The sequence below is a fragment of the Mercurialis annua genome, linkage group LG3 (assembly GCF_937616625.2).
Source record: "Mercurialis annua linkage group LG3, ddMerAnnu1.2, whole genome shotgun sequence".
Taxonomy (NCBI): Eukaryota; Viridiplantae; Streptophyta; class Magnoliopsida; order Malpighiales; family Euphorbiaceae; genus Mercurialis; species Mercurialis annua.
The window spans coordinates 1154793-1171773 of record NC_065572.1 but is presented as its reverse complement, the minus strand read 5'-3'; the positions used below and the strand labels follow the sequence as shown (position 1 = coordinate 1171773).

At 34.5% G+C, this 16981-nt stretch overlaps 1 protein-coding gene and 1 long non-coding RNA gene across 3 annotated transcripts; one reads left to right on the top strand and one right to left on the bottom strand.

Annotated features, from left to right (window-relative positions):
- Positions 1-3110: 3110 nt before the first annotated feature.
- LOC126675564 (uncharacterized) lies at positions 3111-4838 on the bottom strand. The gene is made up of 3 exons (XM_050370217.1): positions 3734-4838; positions 3465-3654; positions 3111-3354 (listed from the first exon to the last, which is right to left on the bottom strand). The coding sequence occupies exons 1-3, from the start codon at positions 4836-4838 to the stop codon at positions 3111-3113; spliced, it is 1539 nt and encodes a 512-aa protein (XP_050226174.1).
- Positions 4839-9732: 4894 nt separating this feature from the next.
- LOC130015215 (uncharacterized) lies at positions 9733-12391 on the top strand. 2 transcript variants are annotated; one of them, XR_008790278.1, is made up of 3 exons: positions 9733-9885; positions 11134-11223; positions 11946-12391. It is a non-coding gene; the product is annotated as an uncharacterized LOC130015215 (long non-coding RNA). The 2 variants fall into 2 exon arrangements; XR_008790277.1 differs by lacking the exon at positions 11134-11223.
- Positions 12392-16981: the final 4590 nt, after the last annotated feature.

Here is a 16981-nt window from a genome sequence, read left to right as displayed (position 1 = left end):
AGTTTAATAAATTTATAAATTTATAATTCTGTCATTTGAATTTAATATAAAATCAATAGATGTATAGAATATATTTAGAATAATTAAAGTTTAACGCAATTCATCATTCATAAAAGAAATGATAGATTATAACTTTTACGAATGTGATTCTAAATTAACTTTTCCGTTGAATTTGATTCTCATGTTATTTTTTCCATACCAAACAATGAATTTCGGTGAATCTATAAGATTGTGCAAATTCGGAGTTTGAAGGAAGGAATAGGACAAAAAGTCCTTGACATATCCATACCTAATGATTTTTCACAAATTAGTTAGAACGGCAAGTGGCTCTAGATTCAGGGGTTCCTAATAGCCCGTCATGCGGGCCTGTCATCGGAATGCAGTTTTTTTCATAGCGCATAAATTAAAAATAGAAAATCATAAACTTTATTCCTTCGAAATTCTTCAATGAAAACTGTACCTTAATTAATTAAGTATTTGAAAGTCTTTGATTTTGGATATACTGCCTCATATACTTGATAGATTTTGTTTGGATGACATGCTCTTAATCAAATAAATAGTTTTAATTATAAATCATTAGATAAGAGGATTTATTATATTGTAATATAATGACAAAAGAAACGTTTTAATGTATTCATAAAAAAACATTTTAATGTAAAATTCTTAAATGTAAATGGAATATCTTGATGATAGCTACACTTATAAAATTACTTCTAAATTTATAAAAGATGTTTAAAAATACGTTTGATTATATCAAAAATGAGGATATTTAAATAAAATATTTTTACTATCTTTTTTATAGATCAACATGGATATCATTGCATTAACTCATGAATAAAATTAGTTACATTGTAAAATGCAAGATAAATCTGTAGATCTGGTAAAAAATAGTCTACTATACGCAATTTGATCGCATATCCGCCTTACAAACTTTTGAAAAGGTGATGGTCAATCTTTTATAAGTTTAAAGTTTTGAGTAAGGTTTAAATGTGAGAATTTAATTAATGAGAATATAAAATAGTTGTAGCCGCCTTTTCTTCTCTTTTTTCTCTAACAAACCCTAACCGTCTAGAGCTTTTTTGGGTTTTTGATAAAAAAGTGCCTCCCTCATATTAGAAATTCTGGATTTGTGCCCCAAAACACAAAAATTATATTTTTGTGCCTGGGGCCCACGCTGCCCGTTAAGAGCCATTGCGGGCAGAAATCTGGCCCGCAATGAGCCTTTGCGGGCCAGTTAATCCAGCTGATTAAACAGCTGGATTAATTCTTAAGCAGCCCGCAATGGCTCTTTGCGGGCTGCTTAAGCAGCCAATGATTGGGGAGATTCTCTCCCCAATCATTGGCAGCAGATATAATTTTTTTAAAAAAAATATGTATATTATTTTGTTATTAATTTTTTTAAAAAATTTAACAAATAAAAAATAAAATATTATAAATAAAAATTATCTACAATTTCGATATTTAAAAGGAATCGAGCGTCTTTCCGACTAATATGCAAGCGATAAAGATAAATTAATAATGAAATTATACATAATTATATAAAAACCATACAACACAATTAAAAGTAACCGTAAATAAATTAATAATGCAAAAATAAAAAATTGTACAAAAATAATAAAACTACTCAGTAAAGTCTGATCTATCAGGACTCCGTAAGCGTGTCCTCATGTCGTAACCCTTGTTGACACGTCGACTCATCTGACTATCAGTTAATCAGCGGTAACGTCTTCCATCTGGTCTGGAGCTTCTCTCTCAACTATCGGCGACTGGACTGGCCACATCCTCAATCTCGTCATCATCATGCACATCAGGAGCAGGAGCCTGTGAGGAGGGGTCTAACCCTAATCCCAGAGAAAAAGAAGGAGCCTGCATTCCTTGAAAGTCACTAAACGGCTGTGGGTCCTGAACCAAATTGTAGATCCAAGGGTCATCAAGAGAAAAATGCATCTGGGAGGGACTCTGAGTCGGGCGAGAAGAGGAGCCCGGATCTTGACTTGGCGGCATCGGAATGTAGCCCTCCATAAGTCGGGACCGTTGTGAGGGAGGAGTGGTCAGGGAGCTAAAGTTCCAAGAATCGTCAAATACAGGAACAGTCGGCAAATATGTAGGTGTCTGAGGAGGAGGTGTCTGCGCCGTCTGAGTCGCCTGAAACGGGGTAAAAGCAGAAGTCGGATGCTGGGAGAACTGTGGAGGAGGCGTGGCCAGCGGCGTAATGTAATCTGCCTGCCCAAATGACGGGCCTACATAGGGTACAGACGAAGGCGGTACCGTAAAAGACGAAGCTGGATACCGGCGAATGAAGTACTCGGTATCCCCAAATAAATCATCCTGAAAGAAAAGAAAGTAGTATTTATTATAATTGATATTATAATGGAAAATATTTAATTTGAGATTGAAACGTACCTGTGCCGGGAGAGGGTCGGTAGGTGGTACCGAAAAGGATGCAGCTGGTGGGCACTGTATTTGCGCTGAGGTGCTCCCATAATACGTCGTAGACCCGTAATACTGTCGGACGAAATCCTCGGTATCCCCGTGAAAGTCGACCTAAAAAAACAAATTGTTTATTAGAATTATTGATTTAATATTAAATAAAAAAAATTTTAGATTAAAACGTACAGGGGGTGGCATAGGGTTCTCTGCCATCTCGCGTGTCTCCTCCTGAGGTCTGGTTCTACCCCGACGACGACCTCGTATACGCTGTACGTCGACCGTCGGGGGATCTATATGAGGCAAGGGCTGTGGCGGAACAGCAGGCTCTGGTGGTGGCCACTGTGTGTCCCTCCGGTCCTCCATGGTGCCTAACTGGTGACTACGAGCGTAAGTACGAATACTCGACCCTGCCTCTGACTGTAAGCGAATCCTCTCCATGGCATGACGCTGATAAAAATTAAAATAGAAAGTCAGTTATCATATTATTTACAATTAAATTTAAATAAAAATTATGTAGATTACGTACAGTTGATCCAGCCTCTGCCCCGTGATGGGTAATCCATCTCCTGCTGATGCGTCTGTACCACTCCATGTACTCTGAATGGAAGTGGGACAGATAGTCCAGCAACGGGCCTTGGACCACATACAGTTCCCTGGAGTCCCATATCGCGACATACTCTCTAAAAGTGTTTTGGAAGCTTGAGCTCCCCCGAAACTGTAAGCTTGCCTCTGACTGTAAGCTTGAGCTCCCCCTCAGGAAACATAAATGTGTGGGTCTCCGGCTTCCACCGCTCAACTAATGCAGTCACCAGAGTCATGTCTACGGTGTATTGCCGCATAGTAATGAAGGGTCCTAGTGCTGTCCGCATTACTTCCTCTCGAATGCGCGGATGAATATTCTCTATTCGGGTCACTGAAGCACTCCTGCGCGAGCCCAAAGTCGGAGTCTCCTAAAATGAAAAATTATTTACATATCAGTTGGAAAATAAAACAAAACATTATCCGTATAAAGAAATCATTAAAAGATTGCCTACCGGATTATGTGGTTGTTGCCATCTACCGCCGACGCTATCAACATATGCAATTTGTATTTACCATATAAGTGCGTCCCGTCGATGAATAGAACTGGTTTGCAAAATGGAAATCCGTCAACCATCGGAAAGAAGGTCCAAAACATTCTTTTGAAAATTCTACATTGCACCCCACCGCAATCAGTTAGGCGGCCTGTTGGAAATGGATATAGTTAGGATATAATGTAAATTTAATTACATATTAAATTTATAAAAGTGATTTATTTTCATACCTTCACCATGCCAGAAGGATCCAGGATTCACGAGGACCACATTATCCATGAATTTCGTGATTTGCGTGTAGTTATATTCCCAGTCCCCGTAGACGCTGCTAATTGCTCTCTCCTTTCCATACCACACCCGCTTATATGGAAGGGCCAGTCCTAAGGATTCTAAAATCCCTGCCATAAGCGTCTTAATCCGAATATCACGCTGCCCCAACACTTGAGTCTTAATAAAATCGGCAATTTGAATAATTCCAAAATTTCTGTGGTTACGAGTTGACGCTAGCATATCGCATTTGTGTGGCCCGATATATTTCGTCAGCGTCCATGTGTTGGTTTTCTGGAGCAGGGTGGCCCGCAGCCACCAATTGCACATTTTTCGATGCTTGCAAACTAGGACCAGTGTTGTTTTTGTTGTCCGGTGACTCTGAAACTCTCGTCCATTATCAACCGAATAAGTAATGGCACATGTTCGCACAACCAATCGACTCGAGAAAATCATCCCGGTTTGAAATTCCATCCCACGCTGCCATTCAATGTTCGGCGCTTCCCATGTCTCGTCCACATCAAAGTCACTGAGATCGACACATCGTATGTGTTGCGGAAGTTGAGACTGGTATTGTGTAATATTACTTGGTTCTTCAGCGATTAGAATATCCTCCATATCCTCTTCCTCACTATCATAGTGCTCGTCTTCTTCCTCTTCCACACTGCCTCTCTCAGACTCACTAGAACATAAATCTAGTTGCATCGAAGTTTCATTAGAAGCCGAAATATGATACTCCACGTAGAACTCTAACACGTTCAACGTCGGCATTCGAGCTGTCTGGTTCAGAATCGCAAATACGTTTTGGTCATCTTGCACTTCGAACAACGAGTATGAACATATCTCATACCTTTCAACATGAGGTAGCCGAAAATAAATTTTCGTGACCTCCGGAGGGCTCACACTAGTAGATACTGTCGTTCTACAGATTTCGGCCAACTCCCCAAAATTTATTCTTCCATTAATCGGTACATGAACATATCTACCCCCCAAATATTCAACTCCACGGGGGGAGTTTATGATGCTACCATCACACCATATCACAAATAATATACTGTTTGACGCCATTACTACAAACATGCGTAATAAATTAATATCAAAGTAATTTCTACAAATGTACATTTTTAGGATTAATTCATATTTTTTTATATAAAAAATGATAAATTTAATTCACTTAGATATATTTATAAAGTAATATTTTTAACAATTTATAAACAATTCATTTAATAATTTAAATTAATTTATTAAACTATATAGAAAATCGTACACATTTTAGCCACACTATTATACATTTTATCAAATATTTATGCGTAATGTTCATTTTATAATGTTTTTGTATTTTATATTCATACATATCGTTTTAATATTTTAAATCTAAATCTAATAATACAAATTTTAAATCTAATATTAACTAAATTCTAAATCTAATAATACACATTTTAATATTTATTAATAAAAAAAGATTAGCTATAAAAAGTAATACGGACTTACCTCTTGTAGTCCTCACAAAATAATAATAATAAGACTTTAAGCTCCAAAATAAAATTTAACGCCAAAATAATCCGGTTAAGCTCCAAAAATAATCCGTCAAACTAACCCAAATCCGCCCAAACTAATCACTCAAATCACCACCCAAAGACTTTGTTGATCAAAAAAAATTACCCAAAGACTTTAATTCATGTTTTTTTTGTAAGTGTGTTGAGTGTGGTGAAACAATCACCACACCCCCCCTTTAAATAGGGGATGCCGCCCGCAAAGAGCCATTGCGTGCGGCATTAAATTCCCTGCCATGTGGCAAGGAATGTTGACAACTGGCCCGCAAAGGCTCATTGCGGGCCAGATTTCTGCCCGCAATGGCTCTTTACGGGCAGCGTGGGCTCCAGGCACAAAAATATAATTTTGTGTTTTGTGGCACAAAATCAGGAATTCTAATAGTAGGGAGGCACTTTTTTTGTCAAAAACCCAGCTTTTTTCTTATTTTTTCTTTGTCAGCAGTCAATAGTTTAATTTTTCTATTGACGGTAGCCACCCCTTTTGTTTATGTTATTTTAATTTCATAAAATATAATAAATAGCCAATTCTTTTTCATTTTTCTTACGGATTGAAATTTATTACGAAGCGCAATTCAATTATCAAGAAGCGACGATAGATTGAAGATCTTTCAGTAATAAAATGGATTCGTCTATAAGCTATATTAGTTTTATTTATTTTTTATTGTTTGTCTTTTTATGAATGTTTTACTTTGTCCTTTCTTTATGAAAGATTTGTTGTCTTTTTTCTGTGAAAGGTTTGTTGTCTCCTTTCTGGAAGGAGTTGTTGTCTCTTTTTTAAAAGGAGTTATATCAAGTGTTGATTTAATCAGATGCTGTGAGTTTGCGGGTGTCTGGAGAAGTTTGAACAAAGAGTGATTGAAGACTGCACTTAATTCGCGAAACAGTTAGTAATTTATTTTTATTTTCGTAAATAAGGTCTGCGAATTAGGCAGCATGTTGTCTGTTCCATGTCAGGTTATTGGATTTAGTTTTCAAATTATCCCGAATTTTTTACAAATGTAACTGTTTCATATTCATTTTAACGAGATCCGATGAATTCAAAAAAAATTAATGAGAATATATATACATAAAAAAAACTGAATTAGAAAGGCTAATCACCTGTAAAACTACCGACCTTTCATTTTTTTCAATAACACCCTCACCTTGTAAAAACTTCAATAGCACTCTATTTCGCATTTTTACATTTCAATAGCACACTAAATTTAAAAAAATAGATGATTTTATTATTATAAGGATTAAATTTTATAAAATAACTAAATGAAAGGATCATTTTATATCTTTTTCTAATTAAAAAAATACAAACACATTCCTTAACTTAAAATACATACAAATAAGCCCTCTTCCCCACTAATTTAAATAAAAAATTAAAAAAAATTAATTTTTACCCTACATTTTTTCTGGTATCTTCCTCACCCCGCCACCCGCCGCTTCTCCTCCATCATCCTCCATGGGAGGACGAGCTCGTCCTCCATCCTCCCATGGAGGATGAGTTCTTGAGGAAGTTCTTCCTCAAGAACAAGGAAGAATTATGTTCTTCCTCAAGAACGAGGAAGAACTGTGTTTTTCAAAAAAAAATGGCGAATCGCGGTCTGAAAGAGTCGGTAACGGATTCGAGAAGATGGCGATTGGTCGGAATTTAATTATTTTAATTAAATAATTTTTTTATTATTATTCATCTTTAAATATGGAGAAGATAGTTTTTTTGTAGTATTTATAACATTTAATATTATTTAGAATATGTGGTAAATGCAAAGGACTTATTTTGAATTTTATCCAACTGAAAATAGTTCAATTTAATAGTTTAGGGTGCTATTAAAACGTAAAAATGCGAAATAGAGTGCTATTGAAGTTTTTACAAGGTGAGAGTGTTATTGAAAACAAATTGAAAGGTCGGTAGTTTTGTAGGTGATTAGCCAATTAAAAATGAGGAATGGGCAAGAAGGTGGTGTAGAGACTAGCTAGGATTTAGGTTTCCAAATGCACGTTTAAGGAAAATTATTTCTTAATGATATGCCATTTAAATGTCTTTATAAAAATGAAACTCTAGCTAGAAATTAGGGTGTAATTGTAGCATGATTTAGAATTTAGGAGATTATATAATTTTTTTTGTCTTTTGCGAGGAAATACACACTGAATTTACAAGAAGATAAGCCAAAGGCAAGTGAGGCTTGTCTGGGTTCTCCAACTGCATTTTAAAGGTTGTGGATTTAATTTCGGTCTTTAAAATTGTTTACTTTGGAAAATTTATCATCTAGCACATAACTCTAACTAAGCTAACTAAAATGTATCAATTGAAGTTGACAACAAGGCAATTCTTGATAAAATTGATAGTTCTTACATTGCGGTTGAGTATTCGAATCTTTTATTTGCTATTCGGTCGTTAATCAACAGAGATTGAAAAGTTAAAGTTGTGTATATTTATAGAGAAGCGAACAATACGGCAGATTATTTGGCCTCAATGAAAAATGGTAATTCAGTGGGAATTTTTTTATCATGATTCTATTTCGAGAAGTCTTTTGTCTTGGATAGAGCATTGATCTTCTCCTTCATTGAGTTGCCTATAGTAGAAAAATTATTGCTTGATTGTGTTTAGTCATTTACCTCTTTCTTTATATACTAGTGTCGTTTTACATATTTCACACGTGGCTCGTACTGTGACTCATCAAATTATCAAATAAAATTTAAAATAATGGTTGATTTGTAATAGTTTATTTTATTAAATACTTTAAATGACGGTTTTAATTATTTAAAAAAATTAAATTGGTACTCAATTTTTATAATTCTAGATAATTTAATAGAGGATGTTGCCTAACTTTTTTATTAAAATTTTCCTAATTTAACCTTAATTCTTTCCTTAAGTCTTTTAAAATTCATATAAAAATGTTTTTATTTATTTCAAAAAATATACTTATATTGTTTTATAATTATTATCTATAATTAAAAATAAATATTTTTATTAAATATTTTATATCATGTAAAATTCAAATAAAAAATAAATCTTTTAAATTTTAATATTTAAAAACTCTCTCAGATAGTACTTGAATCATAAAATAGGAGTTAATAAGCAAGAATTACATTATTTATTGCTCAATTTAAAAAACAATTGTTTAACAATATCAAAATTATCAAAGGACATTTATGTTTTTTAATTAAAAATATAATATATTATATTAAAATCAATTCGTACTTCTCGGAAAATAAAAATCGAAATAAGCAACATTTATCAAATTTTCTGGGAAGTTAACTTTCCAGAAACTACACATTACGGGAAGATACGTCCCAGAAATTGCGAATCAAGGGAGGCCTTAGTTTTCCAGTCATACTTTATTGGCTTACTCACTCACAAAAAAGTTGTAGTTTCTATTTTTTATATTAATGGAGTAGTATTTTAATTCCGTCAATTATATTATAATTTTGCTAAATAAATTTTAGCTGTAGCAAACCAAATATTATTTGTCAAAAGAACCTAAATATTTTTAACGTTTTATTTGGCTTCCTCTTTTTTATAAAACTATACAAGAAAATAGGGCTATCAATTTGGCCCCCTTCTTCGACCGACGGCAACGATGAAATTTTCTGGGGTCTCTCATCCAACGGCAGGTTTAGTGTGAATTCTGCTTATAAGTTGCAAGATAGCACCTCTATGGAAGATGATAACAGTAAATGGCGGGTTATTTGGAAATGGCGAGGAGCGCATAGAGTCCGCACTATGCTTTGGTTGGCTGCTAGAGGAAATATTTTGACGAACTTCGAACGCGGCCGGAGACACATGACCGAGGACATCTCCTGCAACACTTGCGGTTACCACACTGAGGATATTGACCATATTCTCAGATTTTGTTGCTTTGCTAGGGAAGTGTGGAGAAAAATTATAACTCCTAATCTTAATCTCAATGTTACTCAATTTTTTAATTGCCATTTTGATGATTGATTTTTGGTAACTTGCAGGAGAGCTCTAAAGGGAATGAAGCAGGAAGTTGGAGCATTATATTTTGTAATACCCCGTAGAATTTTTAGCGTTTATTTTCGCTAGTGTCCGATTTTAATTGATTAGGACCTCGAAAATAGTGAATAAATTCACGTGATGAATTTATAAGGGTAAAAATGTGATTTGCTATGTTTTTGCCTTAAATGTGATTTTTGGCAATTTTACGTGTTAAAAGTGAATTTTGTGATTTTTCACTAAAAACCGTAAAAATAATTATTTTAAATATTTTTAAAGGCCCAAAAATATTTTAACTCAGCCCATATGATATGATTTAATGTTTTTGAATATTTGGTAAAGTTGAGTTTATTTTGCCCCTAGAGTTCGAATTATTTACAAGAATGCCATAATGGCAAACTTGTAAATAATTGAAACTCCAAGTAAATATCTAGATATTTCCATATGAAGTCTTGGTGCCCAAGTCTTCAATCATCTTCTTCATTTTCTTGTGGGTGCCGAACACACCATAGATCAAAACACAAAGCTTTACACTTTCATTTTCTCTCAAAACTTTCTTCACGAAAATTGTCGGGAATATTGCGTAGATCGTGTAGGTGTATTTGCATGTTGAATCAAGGTATAATTTCAAGCTCAAATCTTGATTTTTATTTTCTGAAGTTGATGAACTCTAGAAACATGCTTAGGATGGTTTAAATTTGATGTTTGATGGATAATTAGTTGGTTTTAGTTACTAGTTTAATGGGTTTCGGTTTAAAAATAATTTTTCCGTGAAAATTAAATTATTTATTTAAATTTCTGGGCTGATCTATATGTTGAGATTTATATATGCTTTAAAGTGTGATTTTTGTGGATTAAAAATGTTAAACATTTCGGGTGTTAATTTAATTAGTTGGGTTTCGATTTTTAATTGTTTAAAAGCTTAAAAATCGCTTAAAAATGGAAAATAAGTGGATTTTTTATTTCTGGAAATAATTTTATTTATGGATGAGTTATATTTGTGGTTGATGTTAATTAAATGGTTGATGGTTAATTTTTAGCGGTTTAATAATCGGGTTTAATTTTTAATAACTCTATTCGGCTAAAATTTGATGAAAAAGGGTAAAACTGTCATTTTAATTTCTGGACAGAAATAATTCATGAAAAAAAAAATTCTGGAAATACATATGATAATTATTTATGGAATTTAAGTGATTTAATCGAAGTGTTTTGACGGATTAATAATCGGTTTTGATTATTAATTGATATTTCGGTTTTAATGGCTAAAATAATGAAAAATAAATATTTTAAAATTTTGGGCTGCTGTTTTTACAAGATAAAAATTAAAAATGTATTTGAAACTGATTTTGGTGAATTTCGGTGTTAAAATGGCTTAAAATGGATTTTTAAGCGTTTTTAGCGTTTTTGAGTTTTCCGGCCAAAACCACCGGAATACGGTGACCGGAGTATGAGTAGAGGGGATAGAGCATGTTGGCTCAGTCCTAAACTCATTTGGCAGCAGTTAGTGCCGAAATGTTTTTGGCAGAAAATAAGGGGGTCCGAGCCCCGGGTCAAAAATATTTTACGGAAAAATATTTTTGATTATTTATGAAATGTGGTATATTTGTTGAGATTTTCTAAAAGTGTATTTTTAGAAAATTATGTGAATTGAATGTGTGTTAGAATTATATGGAGTTATAATTCTATGTTTATTTATTGAAAATAAATAAACTACGTGGTGTATCGTATAGAAATACGATGACGCGGGAAGAGATAGTCGGAATCAAATTTGGTTTGTGATTATGTGGTTTATATGGTTGAGTCGGTCTAGACTATATCCTAGAATTTAGAGTTATTACATTTATTAATGTTTTAATCTCTAAATTAGATCCAGCGAGTTTTGTCGCGGAAACCGGCGAGCAAAGGTTTTGATATTCGACGGGTGATATTTTTTTAATATTTGGAATAAGCGAGTACTGTGAGTGTGTTTACAACTTATACTGCTAAATATTAGTATTAAAAATATTGCGAACTGCTTTACATGATTTGCAAATGCTTTATTTTATTTTGAATTTAAATCGCATGAACTATTCATAGTGTTGAAACCGATTTAGATTCATTGAAACGTGCTTACTATTGGGCGGCAATAGTGTTGTGTGATCACCGGTATTGCATTTAGAATGGGTTGCATGTGAATATACTGTGTGAATCCTGGCGACGGCTTGGAAAGTCAGGCGACGGCCTAGACTCTGTGTGAACAGATCTTCAGAGGCAACGGAATATAGACGACCAAAGGCAGTAAAGAGAAACTGCCGAGATCTGAGAGGTTGAACCTTTTAAATAAAAAAAGTGAAATTGGCGACAGTATTTATGTACTGCCGAAATCCGTTGTATTGTAAGAAGAGTCTGGAACTTTCATATACGTAAAATAAGAATAATCGGATTTGACTGGCTAAAGGTACAAAAAGAAAAAATAAATACGGCCAAAGAAAAATAAAAGGTTAACCCGAATATGATGAAATGATGTGGAATATTTATGTTTCCTGTGTTGAAAGCATATAGGAACATGAATCATGGTTTAGGGTTTCATATGAATCGGTAATCTGGAATGCATTGCTTTCATATTAATGTTTATTAGTACATGTTGTACGCATTCACCAGTTTTTATAACTGACCCCGTTGAATTTAATATTTTTACAGGCGAGTAGTTTGACGTGTGGATTTCCAATTTCTTGTTCCGGAAATCCCTGACTTGAATAAAGTGAGAATGACTTCCCTTTATGTGTCTAGAGTTGCAGTAGCTAGAATAATGAACGGTGATACCTTAGTAGTCGTTGGACTTATTTATGCTTTATATTTTATAACGCTAAACTCTGATAATATGTAATATGTGAATGCTGTGCGAAAGTCCGAGCGACTGCACTTGAATAAAATGTGGCGAACGCATCTGCATAGTGAAATGCAGTTAAGTCCATTAGAGAAATGGCCTGCATAGTGAAATGCAGTTAAGTCCATTAGAGAAATGGCCTGCATAGTGAAATGCAGTAATTACCATAGTAAGATGGTATGCACCTGAGATGCATGATAAACCATAGAGAAATGGTTTTGAAACTAAAATGCAATAATTAAAGAGAAAATTATGTGCATGTTTTTAAATGGTAATTTTTATGAGAACGTTTTAAACTGCGATTTTAAAATGTTCGAAAATGATTTGAATTCCGCGAAAAATTTTAAGTGATTTTAATGTACTTTTAAGGCTTGCTACGGGTTTCGGAGCAACCACTCCCATTCCCTAGCGCCGGTCTCGATGCCGAGAATCGGGTCGTGACATATTTGGTATTACTTGTTGGTCGCTTTGGCAACAGCGGAACAAGCTAATTTTCAAGAATTCAAATCGTAGCTCGGACTCGCTTGTTATGGAGATTCGCAAGATGGTTAAGTATAATACCCAAGCTCACTGTTACTTGCTGCTTTCAAAACCTGGCTTAGGCTACAAAAAAGAGTACCTCATTGGTTGGAGCCCTCCTCCCTCGGCTGTGTTCAAGATCAATTCGGATGGGGCAGTTCGGCAACCAGGAAACATCGCAGCTGCCGGAGGAATTGCTAGGAACAACAACGGTGATTGGGTCTTTGGGTATAGTAGGAGCATTGGATACCGCTCTGTTCTCCAAGCTGAATTATGGGGAGCGTATGATGGTCTTAATATTGCTTAGGAAAAAGGCTTCAGAGACGTTATTTTCGAGATGGATAGTTTAATTGCAGTGGAAGCTATTCTTAAGGAAGACTACTCTGTTAATGCCAATACTAATTTGTTGATTGCTATCAAAGGTCTCTTGAAGCGAGATTGGCGTGTGAAGATCCAGCATATCCACCGGGAAGGAAACCGTTGTGCTGATAGAATGGCTAACCACGGCTTCTCTCAAAATTTAGGGCTCAATGTCTACGATGCTTTGTTAGCTGATATTTCTAGCTTCGTCTCTGATTATAATGCGGGAATTTCGTTTTCTCGCATGTGTAGATCTCTCTAGTTCTTTCTGGTTTTGGCCAGTCTCCTCTTTATAAAAAAAAAAATAGGGCTATCAATTTCATGATTATGATTGTTCTTATATTTTAAATTATTATTTTTTAACATAATCAGTTTTCGGTGATATGAAAAAATATTATTTTCTAATTAGGAAATATTATAAGCAAAATGCCACCAAACAAATCAGACAGTATATGCAATTATTAGAATTTAGGAAAAACTAAACAGTCAATAGTTTAATTGATTACTCAATACTGTATCATGTGTGTATATAAAAGCCACCGCTAAACCGAGTAAAACATCAAAATATACTTCAAATTAATTGGTGCAAAAATAAAAACAAATTAAAACTAACAATTGTTAAAAACAAAACAACATGATAAAAATATAAAAATACAATGTTGACAACGTTAATATTTCAATAAATTCAAGTGATGCAATTTACAACCTACAAAACTTCCTTCATCACCGTACTCCGTTTTTAATATATTTCGATAGCCAACTATAACCTTTCATAAAAAAATTGAATTTAAAATTTCGAACAAACACTAAATAGTTTTTGATTATATAAAGGATTAACTTACAGACAACGTAAAAATAATTTTATCAAAGCCACACAAATTAAACTCTCCAAAATACGTCTAAGTTTTCATAATAAAATTAATTTATTGATAAAAAAACCTATCAAACAGAGAAAATATAATTAGAAGGGCAAAGAAACGACGAATTTCCGGCTCAAAACCGAAAACCATCACTTCCTAACTCCTCGGAATCTATATTTAATTTTTAAAAAGTTTGAAAAGATATGAAAATACATCCTGATAAGCATCGATTGTATATTTTGGTTAAGTGTTCAAAACTAAATTATTTATTTATGTAATACAGTATAATATTGAAAGGGGCAAACCTAAAATTTTAAATAATTTATACGAAAATAAAAAAACGAAGATTAGGGGTCGTAGCACCTTCCATCCCCTTAACTCTGTCATATCAATGGAATATATTTTGTGTATATTTATCTCAGTTTTCTTTAAAATATCCCTAATAATAATTAATTAAATCACCCTAAACTGTTGATTATGTTAAATTATTTATAAATCGTGTGATCTTTGCTATTAGATAAAGAACAACGTAACAACCCCATGATTTAATTAAACAAACTTTATATTAAAAGGTAAAATTATATAAAATATAGATTTATGGTTAGTTAGAGCACAGAGTATATATTAATGTGCTATCTTATTTCTCAAGGGATCCTATGCCCTATGTTAATGGGACAACACATGGGGTATGGAACCTTAAATTCTCTAGTAATTTATATTCTTGGCATTATGTCTTTGTTTTTAAGTAGCCACTTGTGTGTATATAAATTACTTTTTATATTAAAAAAACTTGTGTGCATTTATAGTTTTTGAATTTTCTTGTGATGATAAAAAAACATTAGAATCAAAAAATTAATTCTTTTATTTATGTTTACTTTAGCAAAAATCGTGTAGGATGGAAATGAGATTATCGCTTCGATAGTGATTTAGTACTATTTATTCTCTTTTTCATTGAAATAGACTTTTCATTTATAAAAGAATCAAATCAAACTTGGTTAAATATATTTGATAGAAGAATTAGTAATAATATATAATATATATAAAATAAATAAATTATAATTTCATTTATTTATTAGAAACTAATACTCATCAATTTTTATATATACTATAAATATATTATTTTAAGTTTTTATTTATTAATTACTACTGTATAATTATGGTTTGTTTGTATTGTAACTGTACTAATTAATGAGTAACGATCTCAAATTAAGCAGTCCGTGACCCCTTATTAGTTGAAAACTTTAAACTGTATATGATTCCTATAATTTGTAATCATTTGAAATCCCCTGGACTTCCGCCTGTCGCCACGTTTCACGCAGGTAACCGCTTAACGGTTCTCTAGTTGCTTCTTTAAATGCTTTTTTCAAATTTCCTTTTTTTTCTTTTAACTGCTCCTTCTTCCTCCTCTGATCTGCTCTTGCTTCGGCTTCATTTCCTTCAATCTTTGGGTGTTTTCTTCCTCCTTTTATCAGGTAAATCTCTTTCATCTGCTTTATTAGTAGTGTAATTGATTCAATGCCTCGGACTAGGTCTTCTGTCTCTCTTCCCTCATCTGGTACGGCTGTAGATTATAGGAATTCTCTTGATACTTTTACCTCCAATGTCGATAAAGAGATTTTGGCTGAATTCCGTGAAGAGTATGGTATTCCTCTTAGCTATTCTCTTTCTGTCTGCGGTTCTCGAGTTGCTGCTAACACCTTCGTCGGTGACGGCAAGGTTATCGTTTATAAAGAACAGTTGCGTTGTGGCTTGCGTTTTCCTTTGGATCCTCTGATCAAAGCCTTTATTGTGGACTATCAAGTTCCTCTGGTTCAAATCCACCCTAACGCCATTAGGACTCTTTGTTGCTTCGTTGAGTTGTCTCACGAACGGGGCTTAGTCCCTTCTCTAGGTCTCCTTAGCCAGCTGTTCTTCGTGTCTCGTCGCAACAATGAATTTTACGTTCGTTTAGTTGCCCATAGGGGTAAGAGGGTAGTTGAAGGTCTCCCTAAGATCACTAAACGCTGGCAACGGTCCTTTTTTGTTGTCAGTCATGATGAAGCGTTTGTTGATTTTCCTACCGAGTGGGTTGATGATGCAGCCTCGTTGGCTTTCTCTCCCCTTTCTGCTACTGAGTTGGAGGTAGTAGATTCTCTTATTGATGATGCCAAAAGTTGTATGTACGATTGTTGTGATCTAGTAGATAAATACCTTCTGCGAGAGTTTCCTCATCTTGAGTTGCCCCTTCGTGCTGTGACTGAGGGTCCTTTAGAGAGTGAGGGTACCCTATCTCAATCTTGCCATAATTCTCCTACTGGATCTTATGTAGATCTGACTGCCTCTCATGGTATGCTTCAATTTATCTTATTTCCTTCTACTTGATGTTTATTCGTCTTTTGATTTGTTTGTTTTTCGGCAACTGCAGATATGGGTGAGAATTATCTGGATTCGTTGAAATTGTCCTTTGATGAAGATGTCCCTGTGATTACTGGTGTTGTTCCAGCGTCTACTTCTCTCCCTCCTAAGCCTGTGGTGAAGTTGGAGAAAACCATGGATGCTACCTTGGCTGCCCCTTCTGCTAAAAAGAACCGTGATGGTCGTGACAAAGCCAAACAGGGCTCTGCCAAGCGACTGAAAATGAACCTAGACGCTTGCCCCAGTCCCAGGGAGTGGTTGGAGCGAAACGTGGACAATGTGACTGTGACCTCTCCTGGTATTGCGTCTCTTTTCTCGCAGTTTGTCCAATTCCCTCAGGATATGGAGTCCTGGACCGATCTCTCGGAGAATGAAGCCTGCGACCGGGTTGACATCGCTTTACTTCAGGTTTGAAATAATGCTCTCCTCATTGTCTTTTCTTTCTTCTTTTCTTCTGTTTTTGTTTAGTCGTTTATTTGTATCGTGTTCTGTCAGCTTTTGCAAGGGAATGCTTTGATGCGTCGTCACCGAGATGAGATGGTGTCCTTAAGTCACAAGCATGAAAAGGAAATGGCTTCCCTTCGGGCTACTGCGGCTGCGGAGAAGGTCAGGTTATCCAAGCTGAGTCAGACGGCTGCTGATCTCCTGAAAATTATGGAGAAAAAGGTCTCTGATCGTGAGAATGCTCTGATGGAATTGAGGCTCTGCTATGACAA

What these genes read in the sequence shown, in the direction of transcription:
- LOC126675564 (XM_050370217.1), bottom strand. Translation starts at nt 4,838, where the DNA reads ATGGCGTCAAACAGTATATTATTTGTGATATGGTGTGATGGTAGCATC. An exon ending in ATCCTTCTGGCATGGTGAAG is followed by an intron (nt 3,655 to 3,733) that starts GTATGAAAATAA and finishes CATTTCCAACAG; the next exon opens with GCCGCCTAACTGATTGCGGT. An exon ending in GGCAACAACCACATAATCCG is followed by an intron (nt 3,355 to 3,464) that starts GTAGGCAATCTT and finishes GGGCTCGCGCAG; the next exon opens with GAGTGCTTCAGTGACCCGAA.